Here is a 26,052-nt window from a genome sequence, read left to right on the forward strand (position 1 = left end):
AATACAAAAATTAGCCAGGCGTGGTGGCACATGCCTATAATCCCATCTACTTGGGAGGCTGAGGCAAGAGAATTGCTTGAACCCAGGAGGCAGAGGTTGCAGTGAGCCGAGATCATGCCACTGCACTCCAGCCTGGGTAACAGAGCAAGACTCTGCCTCAAAAAAAAAAAAAAAAAAAAAAAAGTAATTAGTATGTTCTGATGATGAAAGATGTTGAAAGTATTTAATTTTTTATTAGTTGTACTTTTTTTTTTTGAGACAGACTCTTGCTTTGTAGTCAAGGCTGGAGTGCAGTGGCATCATCTCAGCTCACTGTAACCTTTGCCTCCCGGGTTCAAGCGATTCTCCTGCTTCAGCCTCCCAAGCAGCTGGGATTACAAGCGCCTGCCACCACACCCAGCTAATTTTGTATTTTTAGTAGAGACGGGGTTTCACCACGTTGGCCAGGCTGGTCTCAAACTCCTGACCTCAGGTGATCTGCCTGCGTAGGCCTCCCAAAGTGTTGGGATTACAGGTGTAAGCCACCACGCCCGGCCATTAGGTGTACTTTTGAGGAAATAGTAGAACATAGAAGGAAAAAAATTTCTGAGGAAGCATAATTATTGCAATAACTGACAAAATCAGTTTTCCGTGCTTGCGTAGATGGCTACAGGAAGGGAAACAAACATTACTGGGCATCTGGATAAATTAGCATGAGTTAAAGCATTTCTTCTGATACAATGTTTAAATTGACTATTTTTTTTTTTTTTTTTTTTGAGACAGAGTCTCTCTCTGTCACCCGGGCTGGAGTGGCAGTGGCACAATCTCTGGCTCACTGCAACCTCCACCTCCCAGGTTCAAACAATTCTTCTGCCTCAGCCTCTTGAGTAGCTGGAACTACAAGTGTGTACCACCACGCCCGGCTAATTTTTGTATTTTTAGTAGAGACGGGGTTTCACCATGTTGGCCAGGCTGGAAAATTTACTAGTTCTTATCAAGATAAATCCTTGCGTAGATACTTTCCTCAGATTCCTTTCGCCATATCCATTTTGTCTAACACTTATTTTTAAAAATATAGCTGCTTAACACAGTTGAAGAAACTACAAAAGATGTATCTGGTCTCCATTCCAAACTGGATCGTAAGAAGGCAGTTGACCAACACAATGCAGAAGCTCAGGATATTTTTGGCAAAAACCTGAATAGTCTGTTTAATAATATGGAAGAATTAATTAAGGATGGCAGCTCAAAGCAAAAGGCCATGCTAGAAGTACATAAGACCTTATTTGGTAAGTTCAGGCTGTTCTGTTCTAGTCTTGATGTGTTAAGTGTGATGTTGATTTCAAAACTGATAATTTAATTTTGTGAAACATAGATGACAGTGTCACCAATACTCTCTACCATGCACAAACTATTTGTTCAGGCTGAAGATTAATGCTTTTATTGTCTTTGAATTAAAACAAATCTTTTTCCCTCCCCACCCTCCCTTCTGTTTTCTATAAAATGTTACATTTATTAAGTAACTAAGTATATAAATGTTAGAAGTAGAAGTCCTCTTTTTCCCTGACTCTGACTTCTGACCCTGGGTCATTCACCATAGGTGTTATTGTTAAATTTCTTGGGCCTTTTTCTAGAAATTTTCTGTGCGTAAACATTCTGCAACTTGTTTTGCGGAGGGGCATATGTATCTTGATGGTTTGCTATATTGTCAGAATATGTTTGTGTCTCATTGTTTTTAACTATTATCTCCCTTTAGAAAAAAGTATGTTTATTTAGTGTGAAATACTATCCTCATGGAAAATTTGGACATCCAGAAATATAAAAATTTAAAAAATCATCTAGACTCTAGTCTCACTAAGCCAAGCACTATACATTTTGGTATTGATTTCCAGTTTTTCTTTTCTTCTGTAAACTTACCGTAATTCTGTATATTATTTTTAGTTAGAGATTAATTGTAGAATATTCTAATTCTTTGTGTACTATATGAATTATAGTTATGGGTCTGATACACTTACAAATATGTTAAGGGTTTACAGAGCACTATAGAAAATTGTAATGTATATTTAAATATTTCCTTGCTTTGTAGTGAGCCAGTTCTTTTAAGCTCGTTATTACAAATTCTACAACAAGGGTATACTTTTGCCAACTTCTTTGAAATGGTTTGAACTGTATTTAATATATTTATGTCAAAGTTTACATCTTTCTGTTTTTTGTTTGTTTGTTATAGGTAATCTGCTGTCTTCCAGTGTCTCTGCATTAGATAACATTACTACAGTAGCACTTGGATCTCTCACATCTATTCCAGAAAATGTGTCTACTCATGTTTCTCAGATTTTTAATATGATACTGAAAGAACAATCATTAGCAGCAGAAAGTAAAACTGTACTACAGGAATTGATTGTTAGTACATCCTTTAAAATATTTTTGAAGGGTTACATTTGATAAATATTTGATAAAATATTTTAAAGGGTTACATTTGATAAGTCTATAAACAATGTTAACTGCTATTCTTCCATCTTGAGCTTTGCTAGACACAGTCATAGACACGCTCTGTGAGAGAGTACATATATTTTGTTTTGTTTTGTTTGTTTGTTTGTTTTGAGATGGAGTCTTGCTCTGTTGCCCAGGAGTGCAGTGATGCCCAGGAGTGGCGTGATCTCGGCTCACCGCAAGCTCTACCTACTGGGTTCATGCCATTCTCCTGCCTTAGCCTCCCGAGTAGCTGGGACTACAGGTGCTTGCCACCACACCCAGCTAATTTTTTGTATTTTTAGTAGAGACAGGGTTTCACCGTGTTAGCCAGGATGGTCTCGATCTCCTGACCTCGTGATCTGCCTGCCTCGGCCTCCCAAAGTGCTGGGATTACAGGCGTGAGCCACCTTGCCTGGCCAGCCTCTCCTTTTCTTTATTTTTCTTTATTTATTTTTTTCAGCCTCTCCTTTTCTCGGCTCACTGCAACCTCTGCCTCCTGGGTTCAAGCGATTCTCTTGCCTCAGCCTCCTGAGTAGGTGGGATTATAGGCATGTGCCACCACATCTGGCTAATTTTTGTATTTTTTTTTAGTAGAGATGGGGTTTTACCATGTTGGTCAGGCTGGTCTCGAACTCCTAACCTCAAGCAATCCACCCACCTTGGCCTCCCAGAGTGCTGGGATTACAGGCGTGAGCCACCGTGCCCGGCCGAGAGTACGTTTATATTTTTAAAGACAGACCTCTGCACTGTTTATTCTCTCCCAGAAAGGTTATTTTCAAATGTATGGAACTAACTTTTGAAACCTTTTTCACTCATGTCTTGTAACATTAGGAGTAGGAGTTATTAGTGAGGCTTCTAATGACTAAAGGGCAAGTTTAGCACCACATGATATCAAGGGACTTGTTAGTTGGCCCAGAAATTGGCAAGTCACTCTTTCCCCAGGGGTCCTGGACCAACCAGAAGGGGATATTGGGTAGTTAATTTTAAAACTACAGTAATAAATGATAGTAATAATGGTGCAAGAAAAATATCTTAGAATTCTGGGAACACATATCAATTCTTAGGGTTAGATCTATGTGGCTATGCCCTTCTGGGCCATAACTATAAATCTTTTCTCCAGAGTTCTATGGAAGTCACACATCTAATTGCACTTAATATTACCTCCTTCATACTTGATTTATATATAGTCTTTATTTTATAATTGTATAGTTGGTCTAGGAAGTTCTTAGCCATATAATTTATTTGTTTTCTTTGTGCAGAGTCTTTGCCTCCCTTTTTCAGTTTAACAATATTTATTAAACAATTTCCAAGTAAATACTACAAATGTTAGCTGACCCTCTGCCTCAATTCAGTGCTTAGATGACATTACTTGATAGGTTTTCTCAATCACCCAAATTTGACAAAGTTAAAAGATATCCTGTCAGTACTAACTTTTCTTTTTTTTTTCTTCATTTTTCTTTTTTTTTTTTTTATTATTATTATGCTTTAAGTTTTAGGATACATGTGCACAATGTGCAGGTTAGTTACATATGTATACATGTGCCATGCTGGTGTGCTGTACCCATTAACTTGCCATTTAGCATTAGGTATATCTCCTAATGCTATCCCTCCGCCCTCCCCCCACCCCACAACAGTCCCCAGAGTGTGATGTTCCCCTTCCTGTGTCCATGTGTTCTCATTGTTCAATTCCCATCTGTGAGTGAGAACATGCAGTGTTTGGTTTTTTGTCGTTGCGATAGTTTACTGAGAATGATGATTTCCAATTTCATCCATGTCCCTACAAAGGACATGAACTCATCATTTTTTATGGCTGCATAGTATTCCATGGTGTATATGTGCCACATTTTCTTAATCCAGTCTATCATTGTTGGACATTTGGGTTTGTTCCAAGTCTTTGCTATTGTGAATAGTGCCGCAATAAACATACGTGTGCATGTGTCTTTATAGCAGCATGATTTATAGTCCTTTGGGTTTATACCCAGTAATGGGACTGTAAACTAGTTCAACCATTGTGGAAGTCAGTGTGGCGATTCCTCAGGGATCTAGAACTAACTTTTCAAATATTGATTCATTCATTAAATGGTTGTCTGTATATATACAGGCATATTTCAGAGATATTGCAGGTATGCTTCCGGACCACTGCAATAAAGTGAATATTACAATAAAGCAAGTCATGAATTTTTTGCTTTCCCAGTGCATATAAAGGTTATGTTGACCAGGCGCAGTGGCTCACACCTGTAATTCCAGCACACACCTGGTGGGACAATCAGAACACAAACAACGTTTATCAGTTACATTTGCTGTCTTATAGGGGTACAGTTTATGGTACCCCAAGACAATTACAATAGTAACATCAAAGATCATTGATCACAGTGTATAATGAAAAAGTTTGAAATACTGCAGTAGTTACCAACATGTGATGCAGAGACAGAAAGTGAGCACATGATATTTGAAGAAAGTCACTGATAGACTTGCTCAAGGTAGGGTTGCCACAAACCTTCAATTTGTAAAAATTTGGTATCTGTGACGCATAGTAAGGTGAAGCACAATAAAATAAGCTATGCCTGAATTGATATATTTCTACTTACCAAGTTACAATTTTTGCTTGAATTAAAAGAGGCATGTTGCTCTCACAAAATTAGTTGAAATTGGTATGCTAGCTCTTTCCAAAAGAATGTCAGTAGGCCTATAGGTATTTACTAATGTATTTCTGTTATACTTCCTCAGCCCTATCCTACCAAAAGGAGCTTAGATCAGGATTTTTTTTCTTTTTATAAATATTTCCAATCTATACTACATTCTTAATTTTCCCTATTTCTTGACAAGAACAACATCTTTCACAAGTTCTTCTGATACACTAGGATGTAAGTCATCTCAGATCTTCAAAGTTAAATACTTCCAGCCCAAGGGCTAATCTTGATGACTACTTGGTCTCAGCCTTTTTGACTGGTAACCTAAACTTGTTTGAAATTTATTTTCTTAAAATATACCTATAGGTTTTTTAAAATTTATTTTCTTTGGAGTGCTGAAATCTTATTAACTGTCATTTTCCTCTCTTTTGAATTCTTCTGACTTCTATTTCATTAAACTATTAAGAAACAGTTCTGGCTGGGTGCGGTGGCTCATCTCAGCGCTTTGGGAGGCCAAGGTGGGCAGATCACTTGAGGTCAGGAGTTTGAGACCAGCCTGGCCAACATGGTGAAACCCTGTCTTTACTGAAATACAAACATTAGCTAGGCATGGTAGCAGGTGCCTGTAATCCCAGCTACTTGGGAGGCTGAGGCAGGAGAATCGCTTGAACCCAGGAGGCGAAGGTTGCAGTGAGCCGAGATCACGCCATTGCACTCCAGCCTGGGCCACAAGAGTGAAACTCTATCTCAAAAAAAGAAAAAAAGAAATTCTATGTTTTCACTGGGCTTGAAAAAAGAGAAATTATTATATTTATTGTAATATAATAAATTATTGTATTACTGTATTGATTTATCTATGTAGACTATAAAAAATGGAGAATGGGGCTGGGTGCGGTGGCTCACGCCTGTAATCTCAGCACTTTGGGAGGCCAAGGTGGGCGGATCACCTGAAGTCAGGAGTTCGAGACCAGCCTGGCCAACATGGCAAAACCCCATGTCTACTGAAAATACAAAAATTAGCTGGGTGTGGTAGCTCACATCTGTAATCCCAGCTACTTGGGAGGCTGAGGCAGGAGAATCACTTGAACCCAGGAGGCAGAGGTTGTTGCAGTGAGCCAAGATCTTGCCACTGTACTCCAACCTGGGCGACAGAATGAGACTGTCTCAAAAAAAAAAAAAGAATGGAGAATGGAAATGTAAATTTTAATGTGAATGTTTAGCTACCAAAGTATTTAAGATATCATTTAGAAAGGTTTATGGAAGTGGAAATATTCTTTTTAAAGACCTATTTGTTTATTTTTGAAACCAGAATGTACTCAAGACTGATCTTCTAAGTTCACTGGAAACGATTTTGTCCCCAGCTGTGGTGTCTATACTGAAAATCAATAGTCAACTAAAGCATATTTTCAAGACTTCATTGACAGTGGCCGATAAGGTAACAAATGCTATGTTCTTAATATCTCAAAATTGATGTGTTGTTTAAGAAGGAAACTCATTTTTGTTTCTTCAAAGATAGAAGATCAAAAAAAGGAACTAGATGGCTTTCTCAGTATACTGTGTAACAATCTACATGAACTACAAGAAAATACCGTTTCTTCCTTGGTTGAGTCACAAAAGCAATGTGGAAACCTAACTGAAGACCTGAAGACAATAAAGCAGACCCATTCCCAGGTATGTTGTTTAGCTGACTTGGGGAGTACAGAAAGAGAGTTTTAGGAGGATTTGATATGACTTGATAATTAATCTATGTTATACAATCTGAATACTGTAAAACCTGAAACCTGAAAATACCATAGCCACTGTTGCTTATAACAGTAATTATTGTAGAACAATTGAGAATACTTCTCTTAATATTTGAAGTTTTGCTACATCTAGAACCCCATGGAGAACCACAATATGACAAAACAGTCCTTTTCTCACATCAAGATGAAAGATGAATCTGGAAAAACATACCTTTAGAGAAGAATGGTTATAACATTTAAAGTGAACATGTATCTACATTAAAACCTGCTAAGTTGTTTCTTTCTAGGATGGCATGGATAGTTGTCTTTCATAAACCAAGTCCTACTTTCTCTTATTTCTGTCTCACTGATAGACTTTTAAAACATAGTAAATTGATACAATTTTTAATTCTTATTGATTATAAATGTAATTCATGATTTATCTTCCCTGTAAACTGTTCCTCCTTATATGAGGCTTTAAACCAAAACCAAGCCTTCAAACCATAATCTGTAAATATCAGATATCTGAAAAACAGCTTCTGGTATTCTTAAGACTTTAATAATGACTGTCTAAAGTTTTATTAAATGAGCTTATTATAATATGACAGAACTCTTATAATAGTTAACATTTATTGAGCAATTCACTGTGTGTTTATTCCTCCCATCAATATAGATATAAATTATAATACTAGTCAGATTTTTAATGAGGAAACTGAGACCCTGTGAGCATCTAATAGTATGTAGATCATCTTACAGAAAGTGGTAGTGATTGTACTACCTGAAAAGCATCCATGTTTGAATGGCTCTTCTATGTGTTTCTTGGCAACTTAAAACTGCAGCATTTTCTCATACATCTGCATAGGGTATTTCCCTTAAACCTGTTGAGAACTTTTTAGGTGTATATTCTAAGGCTGATCCCCTTTTTATAAATTTGCTGTTTTGAAATGCTTAAAATTGTTAGGCAGCTGTTTAAAAAAGCAATACAAAAAAATCTGATCTGAAAAGTATCTTAGCATGAATGGTTTGGCTTCCCTGGCTTTAAGGAAGCAAGTTCAGTATGTGAGCTATTTCTTAGATTTTTCAGAACTTGAAATGAGCACTACTGAAATAATTATGTAAAACTTTGAACACATTTACATATAGATAAATATGATACTACCTGCATTAGCATTCAAATTATTAATCTAATAATACCTTTGAGACTAGTAAAAATACTGACAGACTTTATTCATAATCGGAATGTTAGATATGTATTGTCAACTGATGTGTTATTCAGAGATACTGGCCAACCGGCAGACTGAACAGTGAATAAGAATGTTGGATGCATTTTCAGTTCTTCTTTGGTCATTAGGATGGCTTCTTCATTTTGCAGTGTAGCATGTTATATGCCTATAAGAGCTTGTTTTCAAAGATGTAAAATATGAGCAAAGATAAGACTATTTACATTTTGTTAATATGATCCAACTAGGTTCTGTAACATTTTTTAGCTCCAGTAATTGATAATATTTTTGGATTGCTTGACCTGTTAGTATATCACATTAATTTTCCCTTCTAGTAGTGTTATCAGTTAAAAAGCAACTATATATATCTGTCAAAGTGGGTCTTAAACATAATGTGATATATGGGGTTGTTTGATTAGTTTTGAGGTACACTGAAAGCAATTTGTTACTTACAGCTAAAATAGTAAAGTTTGCTAATTATTTACTTTTTAAAAAATCCTGGCTGGATGTGATGGCTCATGTCTGTAATCTCAGCACTTTGAGAGGCTGAGGCAGGGTGATCACTTGAGGCTAGGAGTTCAAGACCAGCCTGGTCAACATAGTGAGATCACGTCTCTACAAAAAAAAATTGTTTAAATTAGCCAGGCATAGTGGCTCATGCCCATAGTCCCAACTACTTGGAGGCTGAGGAAGGAGGATCCCTTGAGCCCAGGAGGTTGAAGCTGCAGTGAGCCTTGATTGTGCCACTGCACTATAGCTTGGACAACAGAGTGCGACCCTGTCTCTAAAAAAAAAAAAAATCCTATATTTTAATATCACTTCCACTGCTTTCCTCTGGAAGAAAGGTAAAGTTAAAAGATCTCTTGTCAAGAATTTATATAATTCTCACCTATGGACAATACTTCTTGTTTTGTTATCAGTCATAAAAAATGTTCAAATGTCATAATTTTAAGTCTCTTCACTTCCCACACCTTTCTTCCAGGAACTTTGCCAGTTAATCAATCTTTGGACAGACAGATTCTGTGCTTTGGAGGAAAAGTGTGAAAATATACAGAAACCACTTAGTAGTGTCCAGGAAAATATACAGCAGTAAGCTATTTTTAAATTCTCTTAAACTTTTCTGTAAGTCTGAAATTATTTAAGAAGAAAAAGCTTTAAATAGTACAAATAATTCCTCTGTGTACTTTCAAATTTCTCTTTCATTAATATTTTATTATGTATGTGTGTATGTGTATATATACATGCATATAAATGTCTTTTCATTGCATATTTGTGCTCTCTTTTAAGACACTGAAAAACCTGGCTGTTATCCACAATATATTTTCGAATTTCCTCAATCTTAGAAAACACACTAAGTAATTTCACAATTTCTAACCTATATTACTGATGAAAAATATACTAACTAGAGCAGGCTTTGGCAAACTATGGCTAGCAGGCTGGATGCCTGTTATTGCAAATAATTTCATTGGACACTGTCATACCCATCTGTTTACATGTTGTCTTTGGCTGCCTTTGCACTGCAGTGGCAAAGTTGAGTCATTGCATCCAAGTCATTGAACAATAGCCTAAAATATTTGCTATCTGGCGTTTCAAGAAAAAGTTTGCTGATTCCTGTATTAGGGTTTTGTTTTTGGTTTTGGTTTTGTTTTTGAGACGGAGTCTTGCTCTGTCGCCCAGGCTGGAGTGCAGTGGAGCGATCTCAGCTCACTGCAAGCTCCACCTCCTGGGCTCACGCCATTCTCCTGCCTCAGCCTCCCGAGTAGCTGGGACTACAGACGCCCGCCACCACGCTTGGCTAATTTTTTGTATTTTTAGTAGAGACGGGGTTTCACCATGTTAGCCAGGATGGTCTCGATCTCCTGACCTCGTGATTCGCCCACCTCGGCCTCCCAAAGTGCTGGGATTATAGGCGTGAGCCACGGCGCCCGGCCCTGTTTTGTTTTTTCAGACAAAAACAAACAGCCTGCTCTGTAGCCCAGGCTGAAGTACAGTGGCGCGAGTGCAGTGGTGTGATCTTGGCTCACTGCAACCTCCGCCTCCCGAGTTCAAGCGATTCTCCTGCCTCAGCCTCCTGAGTAGCTGGGATTACAGGCACATACCACCATGCGTGGCTAGTTTTTTGTATTTTTAGTAGAGATGGGGTTTCACCATGTTGGCCAGGCTGATCTTGAACTCCTGGTCTCAACTGATCCTCCCACCTCGGCCTCCCAAAGTGCTGGGATTGCAGGTGTGAGTCACTGCTCCCGACCTGTATTAGAGTTTAATGTTGCTTTGTAGCCTCATTGCTTGCCAGTTCCACATACTTACCATACACTACAGTCAGACCTATGTTTTCTTTTAGGAATTTTATGACTTTATGGTTTAACATTTATATTCATGATCCATTTAAAAATTTTTATAAAACATAGGAGATTTGTCAAGTTTCAGTTTTTTGCCTATTGAGTATTCTATACTCATGAGGAGAAAGATACTATATTTACCCTATTTTTCCCCATTTAATTCCTAAATTAAACTTCCTAAAGTTTCAGGCTTTCTTTGGTGGGAAGAACTTCTTGTAGTCTTTAAGGGTGGGTCTGCTGGACATAAATTCTGTTTTTCTTTGTCCAAGAATGTCTTGATTTCCCCTTCATTCCCGAAAGGTATTTTCACTGGCTGTGGAATTCAGGGTTGACAATTATTTTTTTCCAGCATTTGAAATATGCTGTTCCATTTTCTTCTTCTGGCCTCTATGAAATGAGAAATCCACTGCCATTCAAGTAATTGTTCCCTTATAGGCAATCTCCCTACAGCTGCTTTCAAAACTTTTTTGTCTTTAGAAACTTGATTATATTTTGTCTACTTATATTTCTTTGAGTTTATTCTATTTGGGTTTTGTTTAGCTTCTTGAATCTGTAGGCTTATGCCTTTCACCAAAACTTGGGAAATTTTCATCTATTAATTCTTTGAATACTTTTCAGCCCTATACTCTTTTTCATCTGCCCCTATGACTTTGATGACACAAATGTTAGATCTTTTATTTTGGTCCCTCAGGAGATATGTAGAATATATTTCTTATAGATAAATATATTCTCTTTATTGTTCACATTGGGGAAATTTTATTGATCTGTCTTCATATTCACTGAGTCTCCTTCTGTCATCTCTAACCTACTGTTAAAACAATTTAATGAGGTGTTTTATTTCAGTTATTGCTTTTTTTAGTTTTATAATTTTCATTTGCTTTTTTTATACCTTGTTTCTTAGCTAGGATTTTTTTTTTTTTCGGGAGTATTTCAATTTCTATTTGGAGCATTTTTTGATGGTTGCTTTAAAATCCTTGCCAGACAATTCCAACATCTGAGTTTTCTTGTTGTTGGCATCTATTGATTGTCTTTTCTCATTCAACTTGTGATTTTTGTGGTTCTTGATATATGATAAGTGATTTCCTATTGTACCTTGAAGATTTTGGGTATTATGTTAGGAGATTCAAGATCCTATTTAAGTATTTTTTAGCTGGCATTTACCCTGTTTAGGCTTAGCATACAGATCCAGGCTCACTTTTATGGGCTGTGGTTCCACTGACAATTTAGTTTTTAGAGCCCTTGCAGTGTTATTCTGATAATGCTTTGTTTGTGTGCTACCCACATGAGAAAAATTTGTATTCTGCTTTTGTTGGATGAAGTGTTCTGTATGTGTCACTTTGATCAAGTTGATTGATAGTGCTATTCAGGTCATCCACGGCCTTACTGAGTTTCTGCCTATTTGTTCTATCAATGACTTAGAGAGGAGTATTGAAATCTCTAATTGTAGATTTATTTATTTTTTTTAATTAGTTCTATCAGTTTTTGCCTCGTGTATCTGAAACTCTGTTGTTGGGTGCATATACATTTAGGATTATTATATCTCCTTGGAGAATTGACCTCTTTATCATTATGTAATATCCACTTTTATTTCTGATAATCTTTCTTGTTCTGAAGTCTGTTTTGTCTGAAATGAATACAGGTTCTCCAGCTTTCCTTTGATTGCTATTTGTATGATGTACCCTTCTCCATCTCTTTACTTTTGGTCTAAGTCTTTATATTTAAAGTGGGTTTCTTATAGACAGCATATAGTTGGGTCTTGCTTTTTCATCAGATTTATAATCTATGATGTTTTATTTTTATTTATTTATTTGAGACAGAGTCTTGCTCCGTGGCCCAGGCTGGAGTACAGTGGTGCAATCTTGGCTCACTGCAACCTCTGCCTCCCGGGTTCAAGTGATTCTCCTGCCTCAGCCTCCTGAGTAGCTGGGGCTACAGGCACACACCACCATGCCCAGCTAATTTTTGTATTTTTACTAGAGATGGGGTTTCACCATGTTGGCCAGGCTGGTTTCGAACTCCTGACCTCAAGTGATTTACCTGCCCTGGCCTCCCAAAGTGCTGGGATTACAGGTGTGAGCCACTGCACCCAGCTGCCTTTCCTCATTTAAGTTGAGCACTTTTTATGTTTTTATCTCTTCCATTGACTTATTTATACTTTTTAAATTTTCCCTTTTTAGTAGTATTTCTAGGATTTAAAGTATACATTTTAAGATAATTTGAATCCATTATCAAATAATTTGCTGTTTCATGTGTAGTGAGAGGACATTATAATAGTATATTCCTGTTTCCTCTTTCCCATTTGTCATTATTTTCATATATTTTACTTAGGTGTTTATATGTGCAATAAACACCTAATACATTGTTACTTGAATTGCTTTATCTATTTTATTTTTTAATGTATCTACTAGATTTTTTTTTTTTTTGAGAGGGAGTCTTGGTCTGTTGCCCAGGCTGGAGGGCAGTGGTGCAATCTTGGCTCACTACAACCTGTGCCTCCCAGTTTCAAGCAATTCTCCTGCCTCAGCCTCCCAAGTAGCTGGGATTACAGGCACCCACCACCACGCCTGGCTAATTTTTGTATTTTTAGTAGAGACGGGGGTTTCACCATGTTGGCCAGGCTAGTCTCAAACTCCTGACCTTGTGATTGCCCGCCTCAGCCTCCCAAAGTGCTGGGATTACAGGTGTGAGCCACTGCGCCTGGCCGAAAATTTTTAATTGCATATGTGGCTTCTATTATACTTCTGTTGAGCAGTGCTGCTGTGGAACTCTAGCTATCATTTATATATCCCTACCTAACTTCTGTCATTTGTTTTTCAACCCTGTTTTTGATCCTGTTAAGTACAGCATGTTCCATTGTGAACTCTTCCTATATGCTGAATCAAAAAAGTATGTCCTACTTTTTATTCCTAGTATCTAGACTGATGGATTTCTAGGCCATTCCATAGCTGTGGAGGAAATACTAGAGTAGGATTGCAGTAGGAAGGGAAGTACGATATACTTTCTTAAGGCCCATGCAAATCATTTTTCCTGCTTTCCTGACATTTACTGTCTACACCAGTTTCCCAGTATGGTCGAGGGACTTTGTATTCATCACTCAGGAATCTAGGTGATGTTTATGTACACACTGAACCAACTGCGTTTGGCATTTATTGTCATGGCTTATAGTACTTTTAACTCAATCTCATCTTCCCATTAAGTTGTGAGATTTTGTTTTGTTTTTTGTTTTTTGTTTTTTTTTGAGACAGAGTCTTGCTCTGTCGCCCAGGCTGGAGTACAATGACACAATCTCAACTCACTGCAACCTCCGCCTCCCAGGGTCAGCCAATTCTCCTGCCTCACTCTCTCCCAAGTAGCTGAGATTACAGGCACCCACCATCACGCCCGGCTAATTTATTGTATTTTTAATAGAGACAGGGCTTCACCATATTGGCCAGACTGGTCTCTAACTCCTGACCTCAGGTGATCTGCCTGCCTCGGCCTCCCAAAGTGCTGGGATTACAGGTGTGAGCCACTGTGCCTTGCCCTTTTTTCAATCATGTGACTTTCATGTGTAGGTTTGGTTTTCAACATCTTTGCTGACTCACTTGGTTTACCCATGTGGTGTACCATCTAGTGGTAATAGAGAGTCACTTCATTCCATGAGGTTTAAATCTTGTCCTGTAAGATAACTTGGAATGCTATTATAGGGCAACTTACCGAGAGGGAAATTATCAATGAATTTTAAATGTATGTCTAACCAACATTAATATTATATCAAGTTTATGTTATATTGTTCTATATGTATAATTTGTCACACCCCAATATAATTTTCTTTTAATTATTAGAAAGCTTTATAGCTAATTTAAACATAACATTTGTAATGTTCATGATTTGTTTTATATACTAGGCAAAGGAAACTGCTTAATAACAGAATAAATGACTGATTATCCAATTTAGGGACTAGACAAGAGGCTGTAGTAGATACCCTGAAGTAACATTGCCTAGTAAGAGGAATAAAACAAGCAGACAGATTTTGAAAGCATCATAACTGGAGGAGGGCTGTGAAAGGTTTCATGAGCAAAGATGATCCTTTCAAAGGTCATTTAATGGCAATGCTGTGAAAAGACAGTGGCCAAGGCATCCATTCTCAATGCAGAAGATTTATTAAGATCACGGGCCCTGAAGCCAGACTGCCCACGTTCAGATCTGCCACTTAAGAGCTGAGTGATCTTGGGAAGTTATATATCCTTTGAGTCTTAATTCCCCATTTCAACAGTGTCATTCTCTTTTCCTATAGGAAATCTAAGGATATAGTCAACAAAATGACTTTTCACAGTCAAAAATTTTGTGCTGATTCTGATGGCTTGTCACAGGAACTCAGAAATTTTAACCAAGAAGGTACAAAATTGGTTGAAGAGTCTGTGAAACACTCTGATAAACTCAATGGCAACCTAGAAAAAATATCTCAAGAGACTGAACAGAGATGTGAGTCTCTGAACACAAGAACAGTTTATTTTTCTGAACAGTGGGTATCTTCCTTAAATGAAAGGGAACAGGAACTTCAGAACTTATTGGAGGTAATAACTTTGTAACTGGAACTTAATTTGGGGAGAATAATAATCAGAAAATTAAATATTCTTGGCTAAGAATACATTTCAAAACAAATGATATTTTAAGCTATAATGACTTAAACTTTTAAGTATAATATTTGGTATGCTTACAGATGATCTCGTTTTGTGCTTTGGTGTATGTCTTCTCAATCTTGGAATTAATTTAACATTTGTACAGTTTCTTTCCTGTATTTATCCTTTGGTTTCTGACTTAGTAGTTTCTTCAAAGAAGGGCACCCTGTCTTTTGATATGTAATACCTTCCACTTATATATGCTTTTTTTTTTTTTTTTTTTTTTTTTTGAGATGGAGTCTCACTCTGTTGCCCAGGCTGGAGTGCAATGGCACGATCTCAGCTCACTGCAATCTCTGCCTCCCAGGTTCAAGCAATTCTCCTGCCTCAGCCTCCCGAGTAGTTGGGATTATAGGCACCTGCCACCACACCCGGCTAATTTTTTTGTATTTTTAGTAGAGATGGGGTTTCACTATATTGGCCAGGCTGGTGTTGAACTCCTGACCTCATGATCCACCCGCCTCAGCCTCCCAAAGTGCTGGGATTACAGGCATGAGCCGCTGCGCCTGGCCTATCTTTGCTTTTTACTTTTCTCCAAGTACATTCAAACCCATTATTATTTTAAGTATTTAGGTTATTGTTCTGGTAACCAAAGGATACTTGATAGGTTTATGGATTTGCTTGAACTTAACGCTTGCATGAGCCCTTTGTAACTTGGTTTTTTCTTTCTTTGCATTAGAAGGATTTTACTAACATTCTCAGGAAGTGGGTATAAAGAATTAAAAATTTTAATCTATATAAGCTGTTTTCACTAAAAGGAACTAGAGTTTGTATACAAATAGCTAATTTCAGATTTGCGATAGGAAATGTACAATATATGAGCCTAGAGATCTTGTCATACCAGAAAGTAAGGAAGCTGTTAAAGATTTCTGAGGTTGTCAGAAGGTCTTAGTAGCCAACCCCCCCATCTTCAAAGGTGGTACAATCTGAGCATCAAAAAGAATAATGGCCATAATGAATTAAAACACATCAAATATATTAAAACTTACGAACTCATAAAAATTTCATAGGTCTCCTTTGGATCATGCTAGGGAAGCAACACGTTGTCCTGAAATGGGTAAAGAAGAAGAAAAAATATAGCATCCATCTGCCTTTCCTAAAAGAACCATATCTTGGTTTAACAGGGTAATGAAGAAAAGTGTTTCATTAGACTCTAAGCTAATAAAATGGAGAAGAAATGATAGGATTAATATATCACCAGTATGCAACTCTTAATAAAATAACCCCTGTGGATGTTAATGATGGCTTAAACCATTTGATCAAAAGCTGTTGGGGAACTTTATAATTAATAGGCTAACCATACCTGAACTCACTTATAAATCTTAACATGAGAGACACAGCAAAGCATTTTGTATTTGCAGTACTACCTATGAAATATTCTTGCTAAAAAATTAAACCTGAATTAAATCAAGCCTTTAGGTCTAACCAGTTTGTAGAAAGTAAAGCATAGAAATGCAGTTGACCAAATCCAGAATTTGAGATGTTCAATGGGGTAAAGACCTCATATCTTCAGCAACAAGTTTTTTTTTTTTTCAAGGGAAAAAATATGAGAAAAGATAACCTGTAGATCAAAAGAAACTTAAGACTAGAGGTCCTTAAGTCTTAGTTTGCCTGAGGCAGTCCTTGTTGACATTGTTGTATTAGAATGATTATTAAGAATGGGCCCTTTCACTCTAAAAGGTGTCCCAATTTGGATGATAAATTATATAGTCACCGACGTAAGACCTATAAACCAAATCTAGTGGTGAATTCTGGTTCAAACAAAGCAATTGTGACACACATTTGAGACAATTGGTGAAGTTTGAACATGGACTAGACATTTGATAGGAAGGAATCAGTGTTAACCTTTTTAGATGTGATAGTGGTCTTAAAGTGCTCTTACCTCTTAAAGATACATGCTGAAGTAAATGGATGAAATGATACAGGATTTGTTTCAAAATAATCCTGGGTTTGTGGAGGAGTTAAGTGGCCAGTCCTGTTGGTAAATGTTTGTACTCCACTTGTTGGTGAATGTTGAAGCTGGGTAATGAATACAAGGGGGTTAATTATACTGTTCTCTCTACTTTTTTATGTGTTTTTAAATCTTTTATTACTGAAGGCCAGGCATGGTGGCTCATGCCTGTAATCTTTGGAGGCCAAGGTGGGCAGACTGCTTGAGCCCAGGAGTTTGAGACCACCTTGGGCAACATGGTGAAACGCCATCTCTTCAAAAAATACAAAAATTAGCCAGGCATGGTGGTACATGCCTATAGTCCCAGCTACCTGGGAGGCTGAGATGGGAGGATGGCTTGAGCCTGGGAGGTCAAGGCTGTAGTGAGCACTAGTCATGCCACTGCACTCCAACCTGGGCAACAGAGTGAGACTTGTCTCAAAAAAAAAAAAAAAAAAAAAAAAAATTATGGAAAAGGTAAGGGAAAATATGATATTGAATAAAACACTGGCAACTTTAATTTTAGTAATAAACACTTATTTGCATCATTTACAGGTTGTAAACCAATGTTGTGAGGCTTCAAGTTCAGACATCACTGAGAAATCAAATGGACATAAGACAGCTCATGAGAAACAGCATAACATTTTTCTTGATCAGATGACTATTGATGAAGATAAATTGATAGCACAAAATCTAGAACTTAATGAAACCATAAAAATTGGTTTGACTAAGCTTAATTGCTTTCTGGAACAGGATCTGAAACTGGATATCCCAACAGGTACTTTAAAAGAGAAATAGAATTGTTAAATTTTTTGAAGTCGAATTAAACTCTATGTAGTGTCAGATGTTCAGAAAAATTAGGTCCTTCCATTGCCTGACAGGAATTTAGCATCTCACTGTAATCAACTCAAAATGGGAAAACTGGAACCTTAAAATAGTTTTAATCAAGTATCATGATACAGGTGGTATCACAATTCAGTAAAATTTCACATACATTCAGGGAGTTGACTTTGTTAATAGGGGATATTTTTAAAACAACTACAAACCTAGCACTGTTTGTAAAAGGACATTTTAATACCACAAATATGGGAGAGATGTAACTGACTAAATCTAGTTTAATGCAAAGTTTACCACATTGTGCATTTTGTTCTGTGTCCCTCTCATTTTGTCATAGACTATTGCCATTTAGGAATCCCTGTTTTAAGAGATCAGGGATCACCGTGGACCATTAGCATTTAGGAATCAACATTTTGAGAGATCAGATATGGCAAAGATCACTGTAGGCTGTAATGATTCAGGGAGGTCTTCATGAAGAGATGTAACAAGCTGTTTTACACAGCATGAATAATTGGGTTCTTCATTGGATTGTGGTGATGGTTGCACACCCTGTAAACTCACTAAAATCCACTGAATTATACACATAAAATGAGTGTTTTATGGTATGTAAATTATATCACAAAACTCTTTTTTTTTTTTTAATTTAAAAAGCAATTGTTAAAATGGGATGGTGCTACATAGAATGTTGGTTTATTTTTTCCCCAAGAGACCTGTAAGATTTACTGTCTACTTTTCAATGAAGTTAGGAATGTAAATGTTGAGTGAAAAGGCAAGTACTTTTGTAAACTATGAGAACATGAGCTCATTACAGAGAAATATAACTGGGGTCCTGATGCGGTGGCTCACGCCTATAATCCCAGCACTTTGGGAGGCCAAGGCAGAAGGATCGTTTGAGCCCAGGAGTTCAAGACCAGCCTGGGCAACATAGTATATATATATATATGTATAACTAGTTAATATTTAACCACCACACCACATTTATAGTGAAATGATTACTCCTATCAAAGTAATCATGTTGGGAAATCTACTCATTCCAATAATGCTGCCATTTTTTTCAGAACACTATAACTCCTTTTAGAGCTTATAGCACATCTTTTATATATCCTTAGAGATGGTAAACTTCATATTTTAGAGAGTAGGATGAATCTTGAAAATAGTAAAGTCTGTTGTCAAATTAGAAAATATTGTTAGTTGCAAACAGTGTCTGACAGGTAGCAAGACTGATCCTCATATATGGCAATTATATTTTTATATTTTATATTTTTAGAAGACAAGACTAGGAAGTTTTAGTTTTTTTTTTTTAAATATTTACATCTCATACTTTAATTTTTACCTCTTTTCTAATGTCCATTAAAGGTATGACACCACAGAGGAAAAATTATTTATACCCATCAACACTGGTAAGAACTGAACCACGTGAACATCTCCTTGATCAGTTGAAAAGGAAACAGCCTGAGCTGTTAATGATGCTAAACTGTTCAGAAAACCACAAAGAAGAGACAATTCCGGTAAATTTAAAGGATCATAATTTTATAATAGAACTCTTTTATGAACTCTTGATGTGGTTGACTTCATGTGAAGAATTTTACTGTTTACCCCTCAATCTTACCCTGCCTCTGCATTAATGATAGGCCTAGCCCTTAGGCTTGTTTCTTTTAATCTTACTAGTTTTTAAATTATGCTAGTAGATAATAATAGCCAATACTTAATATTGTGCTTAGTAACATTGTTATATAGGAACCTCTACTCTCTATAAAAATATATTAGGAATTATTTTCATTAATTTGTAGACTTTCTAATAATTTTGTTGAGGTTTAACTTTTATATTATACCATGGGCATTGTGTTACATTCAAAGAAGAAAACTGCTGTTACTGTTGTGATGACTTTTAAGCCCTTGGACTTAGTCACTCATCCAGTTTCTTCTTTTAGGATGTGGATGTAGAAGAGGCAGTTCTGGGGCAGTATACTGAAGAACCTCTAAGTCAAGAGCCATCTGTAGATGCTGGTGTGGATTGTTCATCAATTGGTGGGGTTCCATTTTTCCAGGTATATCATATCAGATAACCCTTCCATATCTGATGTAAGTCATTCATTTACTATTCAGTATAAAGGTATTATTCGTGGTGAGTAGAACAACAAAAACCTTTCAATTATTCCTTAGGATGGCTTGTTAACACTTACGATTTGAATTATTTACAAAAATCTGATATTGATAAGGGGTTTTCTGTAGAATAAATGAAGGCAGAATTTGACTTAATCTACATCCTTAGCTGATAATCTTTAGCTATTGTATTTATTCCTTTTCTGCTTCCTATATACTCGGACACTGAGAGCAGTCATTTCTCTTCCTTCTACCTTTGACATGTAAGTCTTGGAACCTATCTCTGCCCATAATCAGACTTTGAAGGCAAAGTGATTGAAAAGATTGAGAGACTGGAGGCTTCTTAGGTTATATTAGTGATTTCTTCTACCTGAGGCTCTTCTCTTGTGAACTGTTGCCTCATGTTTCCTGAGCACCTTGCCTGCTCTAATCCAATGTAATTAAATCCTGTGACCCCTCCTACACACTTTTTTTTTTTTTTTTTTTTTTTTGAGACTGAGTCACCCAGGCTGAAGTGGAGTGGCATGATCTTGGCTCACTCAACCTCCACCTCCTGAGTTCAAGTGATTCTCCTGACAGCCTCCCAGGTAGCTAGGATTACAGGTGTGCACCACCACACCTGGCTAATTTTTTTTGTATTTTTAGTAGAGACGGGGTTTCACTGTGTGGGCCAGGCTAGTCTCAAACTCCTGACCTCAAATTATCCACCCTCCTTGGCCTCCCAAAGTGCTGGGATTACAGGCGTGAGCCACTGTGCCCGGCCCCCTACCCACTTTTTTTTTTTCTTGAGACAGAGTTTCGCTCTTGTTGCCCAGGCTGGAGTGCAATGGCGCGATTTTGGCTCACCGCAACCTCCACCTCCTGGGTTCAAGTGATTCTGCTGCCTCAGCCTCCCGAGTAGCCAGGATTACAGGCATGTGCCACCATGCTTGGCTAATTTTGTATTTTTTTTTTTAGTAGAGGGGGGGTTTCTCTATGTTGGTCAGGCTGGTCTCGAACTCCCAACCTCAGGTGATCCTCCTGCCTTGGCCTCCCATAGTGCTGGGATTACAGGTGTGAGCCACCGGCCCGGCCCGGCCCCTCCTACCCACTTTTTAACACTGTTGAGAACATAGTTGGTTTATGATTCATCTCAGCATTGATGACTGAGTACACAATAAATGTCACCAGTCCCTTAATGTTCTCTATGGGTAAGTAGGAGGATTCCAATGAAATACAGCTTCCAAGTGAGGCTCTATAAAGTGCTGGTATCTTTTCCTCTAATTTGAAGGTACAAGCCTAGACAGAATGTGTGAAGGAAAAATTTCCTTACGTAGGACATTGGTATCTACATTTACAGTTGAAGTTCTGCTTCTGAGATGCATATGCTTGTACCTTTTTTTTTTTTTTTTTTTTAAATATATAGAGAGACAGGGTCTTGCTATGTTGGCCAGATTGGTCTTGAACTCTTGTCCTCAAGCAGTCCTCCTACCTCAGCCTCCCAAAATGCTGGGATTACAAGCGTGAGCCACTGCGCTCGGCCTGTAACTGTTTTTAATAGATCTACAGCTCCTTCCCTTAAGGTCTAAAGATTCTCCATCCCTGCTTTCAATAGTTAACAAAGTTCCAACTCAGATTCTCATAAATTCCTCCCTGTCTTCCTCTGGGCAATTTTATTCCCAAATTCTTGCCACCTTTTGCTTTATTCCTTACTGTTAGAGAACTATAAATATGTGTCCTTCAGTTTTCATCCTTCTATCTTATCAAGTTAGGAAAGGGGGAAGGATAAGAGAACCTGGTGACTACTTAATCCCTGGTCAGAAATTCTTTTATTATTATTATCTGTGGCATTTTGAATTAGGCTTAGTGATTCAGCTATGGTAAGGAAGTCCCTACAGTAGCAGAAAGGGTTTGGGATGGGGTTTTAGACCTTCAGCTGAAGTCCAGAAATGATCTTTTCCCTAGTAGCAGTGTGATGTAGGGATTTTTCTCTGGGTTTAAAACTTTAAAAGTTGGTTTATAATTTGTCTCAGCATTGATGACTGAGTGTACAATGAATGTCACCAGTCCATTAATGTTCTGTATGGGTAAGTAGGATCCCAATGAAATAGAACTTCCAAATGAGGAATATGAAATAGGTTTTACAAATAAAATAAAATACAATTTTAAAAAACAAGCAAAAGTGTTTTTAAGGTGGCCCATGTACCAGTTTCTCTGCTTAAAACAGAATTGGCTTTTCTGCATGACAGCAAATCTGTTTCCTTAGAGCAGGGTTTCTTGACAGCAGTGCTATTGGCATTTTAAACTGGATAATTCTTTGTTGTGATGGGCTTTCCTATGGACTGTACTACGTCGATACACAAGAAAAACAGTGTACTATGTGAATACTCACTCAAAGCCAGTAGCACTCCCTGATTGTAACACCAAAAAAGTCTCTAAGCATTGCCAAACGTCCCCTGTGGGAGCAGAATCACTCCCTGATGAGAATCACTACCCTGGAGTAAAATCTGTAACTATATCTTAGAAAATAACACAGAAAATTAATATTTCTTTCACTCTACTCCTTCCATTAGTGATCAAATAAAGAAGGCATTTGGTGCTACTTGCCAAATTGTTGGCTCAAACTTGTGCTGAACCTTTTCTGGTTTTCTACACTTAAGTTTTTTTGCCTATAACCCAGAGAACTTTGAAAATAGAGTGTAGTTAATGTGTATCAAATGTTACTTTATATTGACTTAATTTTCCCGCCTTAAATCCACAGCATAAAAAATCACATGGAAAAGACAAAGAAAACAGAGGCATTAACACACTGGAGAGGTCTAAAGTGGAAGAAACTACAGAGCACTTGGTTACAAAGAGCAGATTACCTCTGCGAGCCCAGATCAACCTTTAATTCACTTGGGGGTTGGCAATTTTATTTTTAAAGAAAACTTAAAAATAAAACCTGAAACCCCAGAACTTGAGCCTTGTGTATAGATTTTAAAAGAATATATATATCAGCCGGGCGCGGTGGCTCATGCCTGTAATCCCAGCACTTTGGGAGGCTGAGGCGGGTGGACTGCTTGAGCCCAGGAGTTTGAGACCAGCCTGGCCAACTTGGCAAAACCTCATCTCTGTTAAAAATTAGCCAGGCGTGGTGGCACACTCCTGTAATCCCAGCTACTGGGGAGGCTGAGGCACGAGAATCACTTGAACCCAGGAAGCAGGGGTTGCAGTGAGCTGAGATTACACCACTACACTCCAGCCTGGGCAACAGAGCAAGACTCGGTCTCAAAAACAAAATTTAAAAAAGATATAAGGCAGTACTGTAAATTTAGTTGAATTTTGATATCCACCCATTTTTCTGTCATCCCTATAGTTCACTTTGTATTAAATTGGGTTTCATTTGGGATTTGCAATGTAAATATGTATTTCTAGTTTTCATATAAAGTAGTTCTTTTATAACAAATGAAAAGTATTTTTCTTGTATATTATTAAGTAATAAATATATAAGAACTGTACTCTTCTCAGCTTGAGCTTACATAGGTAAATATCACCAACACCTGGCCTTAGAAAGGACCATCTCATGTTTTTTTTCTTGCTATGACTTGTGTATTTTCTTGCCTCCTCCCTAGACTTCTCTATTTCGCTTTCTCCTCGGCTCACTTTTTCCCTTTTTATTTTTCACCAAACCATTTGTAGAGCTACAAAAGGTATCCTTTCTTATTTTCAGTAGCCAGAATTTTATCTAGAAATCTTTTAACACCTTTTTAGTGGTTATTTCTAAAATCACTGTCAACAATAAATCTAACCCTAGTTGTATCCCTCCTTTCAATATTTTTCACTTGTTGCCCCAAATGTGAAAGCATTTCATTCCTTTAAGAGGCCTAACTCATTCACCCTGACAGAGGTCACAAAAAGCCCACTTCTTTAGAGTATACATTGCTATTATGGGAGACCACACAGACATCTGACTAATGGCTCTGTGCCCACACTCCAAGACCTGTGTCTTTTGGAGAAGCTCACAATGATTTGAGGACTTTTTGAAACTTCCAATTATGTCTATAATTTATATTATTTTGTTTACATGATGAAACTTTTTGTTGTTGCTTGTTTGTATATAATAAAATATGTATATGTATGTATCTTTTTCTCGATTCAAATCTTAACCCTTAGAAGGACTCTGGTATTTTTGATCTGGCAACCATATTTCTGGAAGTTGAGATGTTTCAGCTTGAAGAACCAAAACACTTAGAAGGAATATGTACAAAGAATAAATTTTCTGCCCATGATGAGTTTAGTGTGTAAAGTTTAGAGACATTTGACTTTGATAGCTAAATTAAACCAAACCCTATTGAAGAATTGAATATATGCTACTTCAAGAAACTAAATTGATCTTGTAGAATTATCTTAATAAAATAATGGCTATAATTTCTCTGCAAAATCAGATGTCAGCATAAGCTATGGATAATATCTAATAAACTGCCCTCAGTAAATCCATGGTTAATAAATGTGGTTTCTGCATTAACCTGCTTGCTTCATAATTTCTTATCTGGCAATGGGTATGTTTAGAGAGTTAGGCAAGCTGCATTCACATTCCCAAAATAAACTATGCAGGTACCACCAAAGAAGAAGGAGCCTAGTAAACATGCAGGCTTTTAGTTGCACTCCAAGGGGCTATCCTAGTGAGAAATAGGTCCTCACACAGCCTGAACTCCAGCTTTAAGTCATCTCATTCCATGACTGTTTAAAAGTTATCTGAGAATGCTGATGCAACTAATTTCACTGCCTCACAGAAGCAAAAATAAATCTCCAGAGAATTTTTAACATCCAGAGCCATAAATTAGCTCTACCAATTTTCATACACAATGTCGGGCCCTCAGAATGTAACCAAGAGTAGCATCAGCAAAAATGGCCAAGTAGGTAGCTTCAAGGACCTTTTCCTCCACAGAAACATTGAAAAATCAAGCAAAAACATTCAGAAACAACTTTGTCAGAACCCAGGAAAATAGTTTACGGCACCAAGCATTTGCTGAGTCAAGAAAAAGGCAACCTAAAAAGAGAAGGAAAGCTTGGCAGTGTTTTACTTGCCCTTTCCCCATTCTCAGCTCTGCAACAGTCTTGAAGACACACAGACCACATTCTCAGCGTGGGGTCCTGGTCTTGGGTTTCTAGGGAGAAGAGTTTTTTTTTTTTTTTGGAGACAGTCTCACTGTCACCCAGGCCAGAGTGCATTGGCATGATCTCGGCTCACTGCAACCTCCCGGCTTCAAGCAATTCGTGCCTCAGCCTCCCAAGTAGCTGGGACCGCAGGCACACACCACGACACCCGGCTAATTTTTGTATTCTTAATAGAGACGGGGTTTCACCATGTTGGCCAGGCTGGTCTCAAACTCCTGACCTCAGGTGATCCACCCTTTTCGGCCTCCCAAAGTGCTTGGATTATAGGCGTGAGCCACCGCACCCAGCCCCAGAGATTTTATTCTTGAAAGATTATGTTCTGACCTGTCTGGCAGCCTCAAAGACTGACAAAAGGCACCTGCATTTGTTTCATCTAACTCAGAACTCAATCATGGTGGGAAATTGGCAGGTTTGTCTCTAAATATTGTAAGGCAAATGAACAACCCGCTGCCACCTGAGGCAAAAAATTACAGTTGAGGTAAACAAAGGAGTGCCTAAAGCCTGAGAGGAAAGCAGCAGAATTTCTTAGGGAAATTAGGTTATTCAAAAGCACCCATGTATATTGGGGGATTTAGAAAGCCATGCACAGTCCCAGGTCAGTCTGCACATTCAAACCTGGGAAGACCCCAAGATTTCATGTCTGGCTGATGTGTAGGCTCAGTGCAAGCAGGAAGTAAAGGCTAAGGCCAATTTCAGATGGCCTGGATAGGCACTGAGGGTGTGTCCCAACACAGCCAATCAGCAAAAACAGGGTTTTTTTCTTCCTTTGTCAATTTTTGGGGCAACCAGTTTTCAAAGAAATCTCAACACACTGAACGCAAGCAAAATGAAGACACCTTACAGACCGTGTAAGTCAAAGAACAGAAACTTTACAAAAACAGGTCAGAAAAGTCACTAGGACCGGGTGCTGTGGCTCACGCCTGTAATCTCAGTACTTTTGGAGGCTGAGGTGGGAGGATCACTTGAACCCAGAAGTTTGAGACCTGCCTGGGCAACATAGTGAGAGCTCATCTCTATAAAAAAA

The 26,052-nt window shown here is 37.8% G+C and overlaps 1 protein-coding gene across 1 annotated transcript in view; it reads left to right on the forward strand.

The window, feature by feature from the left end:
- Positions 1–24,375, forward strand: part of KIF11 (kinesin family member 11) — a 62,936-nt gene extending 38,561 nt beyond the window's left edge. Inside the window, exons 13-22 of the mRNA XM_002820977.6 lie at positions 1,058–1,265; positions 2,204–2,376; positions 6,388–6,513; positions 6,591–6,749; positions 9,002–9,108; positions 14,635–14,914; positions 17,505–17,727; positions 19,143–19,294; positions 19,718–19,834; positions 22,630–24,375. Of these exons, the coding sequence (XP_002821023.1) occupies positions 1,058–1,265; positions 2,204–2,376; positions 6,388–6,513; positions 6,591–6,749; positions 9,002–9,108; positions 14,635–14,914; positions 17,505–17,727; positions 19,143–19,294; positions 19,718–19,834; positions 22,630–22,761 (1,677 nt within the window). The 3' untranslated portion in view covers positions 22,762–24,375. The remainder of the gene's footprint in view (positions 1–1,057; positions 1,266–2,203; positions 2,377–6,387; positions 6,514–6,590; positions 6,750–9,001; positions 9,109–14,634; positions 14,915–17,504; positions 17,728–19,142; positions 19,295–19,717; positions 19,835–22,629) is intronic.
- Positions 24,376–26,052: the final 1,677 nt, after the last annotated feature.

Source organism: Pongo abelii, chromosome 8 (genome assembly GCF_028885655.2).
Source record: "Pongo abelii isolate AG06213 chromosome 8, NHGRI_mPonAbe1-v2.0_pri, whole genome shotgun sequence".
Taxonomy (NCBI): Eukaryota; Metazoa; Chordata; class Mammalia; order Primates; family Hominidae; genus Pongo; species Pongo abelii.